The 9,031-nt window shown below is 33.8% G+C and overlaps 1 protein-coding gene across 1 annotated transcript; it reads right to left on the bottom strand.

Annotated features, from left to right (window-relative positions):
- Nucleotides 1–6,250: 6,250 nt before the first annotated feature.
- LOC131071928 (uncharacterized) lies at nt 6,251–7,125 on the bottom strand. Its single transcript, XM_058007902.2, has one exon. The coding sequence runs from the start codon at nt 7,049–7,051 to the stop codon at nt 6,512–6,514; it is 540 nt and encodes a 179-aa protein (XP_057863885.2). The 5' UTR covers nt 7,052–7,125; the 3' UTR covers nt 6,251–6,511.
- Between the last annotated feature and the right edge of the window lie 1,906 nt (nt 7,126–9,031).

Below are 9,031 nucleotides of genomic sequence, written 5' to 3'. Positions count from 1 at the left end.
TTTATCACCTTGAACTCGCTCTATTTTTTTCTAAATGCAGTGTGATCGAAAATGAACCAATATTTACCTTTTATTTTGCGAAAAACCTAATTTCTCATTGTCATTAATGCATGTCGGCATATCATACCGGATTCAAAATCCATTATCTCAACACCGATGAATCTCCAGACTATATTCTCCAAGATCTGAAATAGGCTTTCAGACCTCTACCAGGGATGATTCATCATTAATTTTCTTCCCCCTAAGGCTAATGCCTTAGTTACCGGATAAGTTTCCTGCAAGTGCAGGAACATTTTGTTCTGTCAGTTGAGTAACCAGGTTGATTGTCTCTATCGGTTGAGCTTCAAATTTCCTAACCCATTTCCTCTCATGCTCCTTTCGGATGTCTTCAACCTTTTGTTTCCCTTTCTCATCATTTCCTATCAGATTGTTCTTTCTTCTGCAATATTTGGCAATGTGTCCTATTTTGTTGCATGCATGGCAAGTGATATTATTTTTCTGAATTTCCTTGTTGAGTCCTTTACCATTCTTCGACCTACATTGATTATTCATATGTCCAAAATTTCCACATGCATGACATCTGGTATTCATTCTACAATCTTACATCCTATGACCATACATGATATTACATTTTAAACTCTGACCAGGAATAGCATTATTATTCTGATTTTCTCTATTTTTGCATTGACTTGCTCTATGACCAAACTTATTACAAACAAAGCATCTACCATTAAATTTATGTGTGTTTGGTTTCCTTACCGGTGATTTCTAATTCGGATTGTCTGGTGGATTCTTCTGATTTGCAGTACTGGAGCTTTCTCCATGCTCAAATCCAAGACCTCTAATGTCTCTAGTGTCTCTTTGATCCTTCAATAGTTCATCAAGCCTTGCAAAACTGACCCTGAACTTTTCTTTGTAGTCATTTGTAGCATCTAGATCTCTTCTTAGGATTGACATCATCCTTTCCAGTTATTTTTCATTGTTCTATGATTACACCAACTTAGTTCTCAACACATCATTCTCATGTGCCAACCTTATGCATTCCACAAATATGTCTTTCAGAGATCTGCTAAGATTTTCTTCATTCTTCTTTCGGTCTTCAATCTCCTTGGACATCCTCATAGTCATGGCTTGCATTTCATTCTTCATCACACCATTCTCTTGACTCAGCTTCTGACATTGTTCCTTAAGGGCATCCTTCTCTTCATCATCTGAATTTTGCAAAAGTTTCTTCCTTTTAGCTTGAACAGATGACAGCCTCTCCTGTAGGGTAAGAATGAATTTCTTTGCAGAGTTTAATTCATCTTGCAACTTCAAGTTCTTCATCCTTTCAACATCATAGTCCTCAAGTGCTACTTCAAGTTATTTCTGTAGACTCAACTCCATGGATTCCAGATTCAAGATCTACCTTAAGTTGTTAGACTTCCAAGGCACTAGGATCTGATACCAATTGTTGGAATCCAAGAAAACTAAGAGTGGGGGGGTGAATTAGTGTTCTGTCAGTATAATTAATTTTAACCTTATTAACAATGTAGTTTTGTAACCGGTAACCATAAAAGAATATAACATCAAATAGAAATGAAACAACCACGAGAGCATACACCATAACATAGAGATTTATACGTGGAAAATCTCAAAGAGGAAAAACCACGATGGAATTGGGGACCCACAATATCTATCCACTGGCCAAATGAATAAATATTACAATAGGGGCATCCACATTGCTCATCACAAAAGAAGCCTCACTTACTACAAACACCACATATGGAGTTACAAACAAAATTCTGAACTCTGAGAGTGCATCTGCTATGTTGGATGAGTTTCAGTTAAAGCATAGTCTATACTAGTTTACACTATGTCCTTCCTTACCAGTATCCAAGACCAACTACAAAATATTACATTCGCATTTAGTCGATCAATATTGCTCACACAAAATCACATCACTATATCCCATTACACTCTTTTTCATTACCAAAATAACCTAACCAGACTGACTTAAATACCCTTCCCAAATACAAACATAAATGCCTTATGTCAGCTTACAATGATATTAAAATGTATTTACATGTCGGCCTAAGCAAAAATAAATTCATTAAACTTCAAGACCGATGCCCTGATCGTTGTCGTGTAGACCTGCTAGATCAATCTCTCATGTTGGCCTCATATACCGGTTCCAAGTTTTCTGGTTTGCCTTTCCTGTCGGTGTCGGTTGACTTGAATGTCGGTTGCCAAACAATGTATACTGGTGAGTACCGGCTAAGTGACCAACCCAAAATGGTGCGTGTTGCCATCAGTGACAACACAACTAAGTCGGATGAGTGTCAATTGCCAACAACAACTCATCCAAAGTCAACTTGTTCATATCTTTAGTTTCTTCAATTGCATCCATTTTAGGGTCAAATCTTGGTGGTAGGGATCAAAGTATCTTCTTCACAATGACTAGTTCCTTTAGCTCTTCACAAAGTCCTCTGATAGAAAAAACTATTGCATGCACTCAAAGCATAAATGCAATAATATTTTGTCTTCGTCCTTAGTTCAAACTGATTTTTGCAAGTCTGAAGTTTTTTTTCTTTGACCTTCTCATATCCCTCATAAATTGTATGCAGTTTGACCCATACATCCTTAGTTTTTTTCTCATACTCAAAGTTAGTCAAACCATAAATAATAGCATTCCTATCCCTAGAACTATTCTCACAAACTTTCTTACTAGCCTAATCCCTTAGGGGATTCTCAGGGAGCTCATAACCATCTATAAAAGATTTTCAGACCTCAAAACCCAGAGCCATCAAGTAGGACTCCATCCTTCCACTCTGAAAAGAATAATTGGATCCATTAATCAATGGTGCATGATTTGAATACAAACCTTATTAAGATTCGATACTAATAAAATGACATAAAATATACTGAGGAGGAGTGAATTAGTACATCTAATTTTCACATTCTATTAAATATTATTTGTCATAAATAAATATTTTCAATGAATCTTGAAGCAATAGACAGAAATTATCAAATATTCTTCACCTAAATTCCTTGATGATTCAGCAATTAAAAATATATAAGCCAACACACATTCACACAATGAACACCAAATATACATAAAAAACCAAGATTGGAAAAACCACAATGAGAATAGTTGCTTGGGTCTACTACCCAAATCCAACCTCATAAAATAATGAATCACTTAGAATAATTAATTAGGCACCAATCTATTAGAAACATCAATCCCCTTAACATACTTGTGAGCACCAATCCACTAGAGACACCAATCTCATATGCCTAGGTTTGAGAAACAAATCAATAAATATGACCTCAATCTCAACAATATGAATGGTATGAATTTAGGACCTTCATCTTCAGCATGCATCTTGCATCTGATCTGATCAGCCTTCAAACAATCTCCTTCATAGCATAAAATATTTTAATAATGATGCACATGAGTCATAAAATTGTACTCAACCTAATTCTCCAATAAGTATGATATGAACTTATATCCTTAGAAGTACATATACAATATTAAGAACCAAATGCAAAAATGAATCTAGGACAATTATGTGTGTCACAACTACAATTACAATTACAAGTTGACCTGGTACATGATTAATCATCATCAAGTCAACCACACAAAATCTTCTTTACCAAATGTGTAATAAGCCAAGTCCAATCAACCTGCATGCTTCACAAACAAAGAAACACACCACACACTCCATAAGGTAGCTTAAATGGTCCTAAAGGTTTTCCATGTGCAATCTTCAACAAACACACACACTACACCTCATTTCCAAGTTAGCCTAATCGTGTAATAGGTCTAGCCTAAACAAGATCACATAGAATTCCCCACAAGGAAACAGATCATGCAAATCCTATTGAGGATCTATCTAGTCTCAAGGAACATTTACCATTAATTTTTGATAGTGCAAACAATATATCGCTACCACATTATTCTAGAACATGAGCTAGGTCAATCAGCAACATAGTAGCCGAATTGGAAAAACAAACATCATGTTCTACTACAACAAAATTCCAAAAATTCTAGATAATGATAAAAATATTTGTAGGCATACTCTCTATTCAAAACATAAGGTGAAACTCCCAAGCGTGAGAAAATGTGAAATACAATAGGTTACTAGACCAAGCTCATTGTCTAGGTAACATACCTAAATCATCATAGAACACTTCCACCAACATGAATAGATGCAACAAGATATTACAAAGTTATCCCAATTAATTCCATAGTCATATCAATCAATGGTACTATAGCAACTCAAAATGCTACATATGACGTGACAAGACAATAAAATAACTCCCCCATCCTTCTAGATGTCACAAAAATAAGCAGCATATTGGTTATCATCTGATAGCATCTATCTAACAATCCCCCTCAGAGAGAACATCATTTTTTATATCAAAGACAACATATGTCCAACAAAAAACAACAAAATCTAGACTTGATCTTAGTACAGGCGGATGCAAAATTTAGCCACAAGCTTAAAGTACAGTTTTTACATGAAATAAGATCAATCTAATAATATCACTAAGAAAATAGGAAAAATCATGCACCTTCATAAAAATGACACCCAAAAATATTACTACAAGACCAAGAACAAAGCCCTAGAAGTTCCCAAAATGAGAATTTCTCATCAACAACTATATAAATCTACAATATCTAAAAAAAAATCAAACATCAAAATTAAAATCTAATTACACCACTAAGAATAGCATAAAATTAGATCCTTGATGTTGATAAACTTTTGATATCAAAATTTAATAATATAAAAAGGGTACATTGATAAAAAAAAATCCCTATTGCCACTATTTGACCCATCATGATCTTCCACTCACCCACCTAAAAAGTAGATCTTTTTGGTTTCATGGTATCTAAAATCACTGTGATCTCTAAAACATATAAATAGGTGATTATAAAGTTTATTTATAAATTTAAATGTATGATTATTTTCTCAATCCTTTTGCCCTCATGATGTTGAAATATGATTACTCTACTCTAACCTCTATCTTTATATGAAAATTATCCACTATCACGAAGGAAACGCCTCAAATTTAACAAGTAACTCAAGAAATATGGGAATAACCTTCATAAGAAATTCAAAGTACTTAGGGAAAACATGAAGATATGGCACAAATCAACAAGATTGGAAAAAGCTAAGGACACATTATCTACTCGTAGTAATACCTAAACAATAAAGGTAGCATCAACATTACCAACAATGTTGAGGTTGGTTTTCAATGATTGATCATAAAAGAATTTGATCTCTACCTATCTCAAAATTATTTCTTATTTTATTTTCAATCATCGTTTTTATTTAAATATAACATAAAATTATTAAAACATCTTATAATCATATTTAAATCATAGAACTCTAAACTTTATAATATTATAATTTGATATATTAAAGAAATAACTCCACTTAATACACATTTATATTTTATATTATTATAGCTCTTTTTCATTAACTTCATTTAGTATATAAGAAACAAACAAACACTTTTTTTTAAAACATACTTATTTTTTTGTCTTTTCTAAAGAAACTCTATAAATAGTTTAATCAAATGATTGATTATTTATATTTATTTATGCTGCATTCTCAATCAGCTTGTCAAAGTGACATAGTAGGTAGTCTTCGTTTGATATGTGACTTCGCTCTTCACTTTTTTAATATGATTAAAATGCATAATTAGCATAATTCTATTCAATAGCAATAATAAAAACTGACCTTACCAAAACCAACGGCATCTTTCATGTGGAATGATTTTGTTTGATTCGTTTCATAAATCATTCTACTGTGGAAGACAGACACAACACATCAAAATGATATGAATGATATTTATTAATCCAGATTTTTTTAATTTCTTTTTACTAAATACGCAACGTGTAATTGTCAAACGCGGTTGAAATTGTTGGTACAAATTCGTCATTGTCCTACAGGATGTTTAAAATATTAGGTGTAATTAAAGTTTTTAATTATTGGTGAAAGTGATGGTAGGTTTATTGATTATATTAGTTATTAATATATTTTTTTTAAATCGTTGCAGTTTAATTCATTGATTATAATTGATGAGAGTGATTGTACATGTTTTTTGTTTATACAGTTTATCAAGATTTAAATCTGTGAAGATATGATATAAGAAATGAGATTGTATCTTGAACTACTTTGATAAAATGGATATCTTTCAATCATTGATTCTTAATTACTCTTATATCAGAAAACAAACAAAACTATAAATAAAATGAAACTAAGAAAATATATTACATATATTTTTATTCAAGTAAATTCCGGCATATGCAATTACAGATAAATATTGGATGAAACAAAATTTAACTGATATATGGCCATGGTGTGGAATACATGTACTATATATGAGAAACTCTCCTGTCAAATTCCGATGGAAATGAAATAAAAAGCTCAAGTGCGCATCAAAACATATTTACTCCTACAGCTAAGCTAATGTGCATCACAACTATAGCCAAAAATATGTCGAATTGGACAGATCAGCATCAGGCACCTCGAGCAAGCATCTCCTCGTACTGTAACAAAGAGATCTGCCGTTGAAATTTAATTTGGCTGTGAAATCTCGCAATGAAATCCTCCGCTTCTCTATCAACCCTAACGTCAATTGAGCGAGACACAGGTGTACCCAACACTTCTCCATCGCCCAAATCATATGTGTGTGTCTCAGACTCTTCAACTGCAGGAAAATTGCAAGGCTGCAGAATGTCTACTCTCATATTGTACTCCTCCTGGTCCTCAAAAGAAGTGGGACGAATGCACGAGAAATAGTTGTGCTGCCTTGGTCTTGTGAATGCAGGGCTGTTGGAGCATGAGAATTCGTATTCTCTCAGCCCAAATGGCCCATGCGATCCACTCTGAAACATTATATTCCGCACATTATTTGCCAACAGCTTTCCCCTCTTCGTAAATATTTCGTGCAAATACCTGCGCTTTAGCATACATTTTCTAGTGAGGAAAATGACAACTCTCACCATATTCCACAAACGCCTCTTGATCAGGGGCTTTTCTGCTGCTCCAACTCCCATGACTTGAGATCTATTGACAATGTTAGCAGTGAATGCTTGCTTTATGTGCGATATGCAATATATTGAGAAACGAAATCTGTGTGTATATATAGAGAGATGAAGTGAAGTATTGAGGGTGAAGTTTTAATCATCCATTTTAATCCGTGCCAGCTGGAACAACTCAGTTCAGAATAAAGATGAGTAGGATACCTCCAACGTAATGATAAAAAATTACAGTTGTTTGCGCGTATGAAGACGAAAAGGTTTCTTTCACGCGGACTTCGCTTAATATGCGGGCTAGGGTAACTTGTCCTTTACTTAACACGATGTCTCGTTCGTACAAGTCTTTTTAAAATAACAAAAGTCGTCGCTTTATTGGTGAAGTAGTTGTGCTCGAGAAAGGCTAAAGGATATTTAATATCTTTAAAAGTACAGAGTTACGTTTTTTTTTTTTTGAAATGATATTAGATGTTTCGCTAAATAAAACAAATAACTGCTGTGCACACAGTATACATGCGTAGCAAGCTCCCTTGAATGAACCCATGGTTTCAACCCAGTTTTCACACTTCACGGGTTCGAATCTCTATAAACTTAATCGAATATTTTTCTTGATTCTCAATTATTTGCACATTGATATGAAAAGTCTTCTATTAGAATTAAAAATCTCCTAGACACATGTAAAAGGATTCGGTCAAATTAGAAATAATACATGATTTGGTTGGATTCTTCATATTAATGAAATACAATAAGTTATTTCTCTTATTATAATTTAGATTGATTAATTAATTTATTAATTCGTAGTTATTAATTTAGATAATAAAATTGAATATCAAAATAATTTTAAAATATTTTAAAAAATTATTAAAAATATGTTAGGTGTAGTGTCGTAAATTGTATCTACATATAATTTCATCTTCATCTAGACCTCACTTTGGTGCTTCATCATCTAATGTCCCATGTATGTCTTGATTCTGCTCACGTCGACTATCAACCTCACATTTTCATCACCTTCACTGTCTCCCCCTAATGTTGGATTCTTCATTCTCAGGACCAAGGCGTTGGGCTCCCTAGTCCTAGTTCAAGACCAAGGCACCCAGTGCTCTGGTCTTCCTAATCAGGACCCATTTTGGGTCCCCATAATGGTCACTTCAAGTGAGTAGGAAATTTGACCCCATGTCAGCATACTCCAGAAATTCAACTAATTTTCAGGCAAACACATATAAAAGGAGGTCTACCCCTCTCATTTGAAACCTAACCAACCAAAACCAAGATCTCAATTACACTATAGCAAATTCAAGTGAGCAAGCAATTAGTCATTCATCAAGCATTGGAACAGAAGTAAAGTCAAGTTATGCATTCAAGATGGCATCCATTATTAATCTTCTTAGAAGGTATTTTACAAGACATCATAATTCCCTTGTATGAGGATCAAACACAACTTTATCAAGGTATATTTCAATTATCAACACTTTTGTTTCAAATCTGGCCTTTCACTCAAAAGGAAACCATTTTGTAGCAATTTCCATTTCAATTCATATTTCAAATTCAAGGTTGATTCTGAAACCAAGGTTTGAGCTAAGGAAAACCCATATCCCCAACATTTTTCCCTCTCTTTCTGTGTGCAAGAAACAAGTGTAGAAGTTGTACTCAGGAATTCCAGCAGAGTCAATAGCGACAAATAGGTTCAACTTTCAACAGAGGAAAATTTGGAGGACCAGGGTGAATCTATGCTACCTAGTCCCAAAGAATCAAGCCAAACTTTTGGGAACATGTTCTAAACATATTCTTTTACCTAGATATCTCAGTTTGTGGCTCTGTGGGATATCTGTAACAATCTATTTTCGATAACTTAATTCAATTATTCATACTTTTAGCCTAATTTCACAATTACATTCCAAATTCAACTAAGAAAGAGGATTAGTACCCCCAACCAATGAATCCAAACAAAATCCCTTTCCTTATTTAGATTGTGGCTAGATCTATTGGGTTCACTCCACTTTC

This window comes from Cryptomeria japonica, chromosome 7 (assembly GCF_030272615.1).
Source record: "Cryptomeria japonica chromosome 7, Sugi_1.0, whole genome shotgun sequence".
NCBI classification, from domain to species: Eukaryota; Viridiplantae; Streptophyta; class Pinopsida; order Cupressales; family Cupressaceae; genus Cryptomeria; species Cryptomeria japonica.
This window is presented reverse-complemented; position numbering and strand designations above follow the sequence as displayed.

Coding starts and splice junctions, on each gene's coding strand:
- LOC131071928 (XM_058007902.2), bottom strand. CDS start 7,051: ATGGGAGTTGGAGCAGCAGAAAAGCCCCTGATCAAGAGGCGTTTGTGG.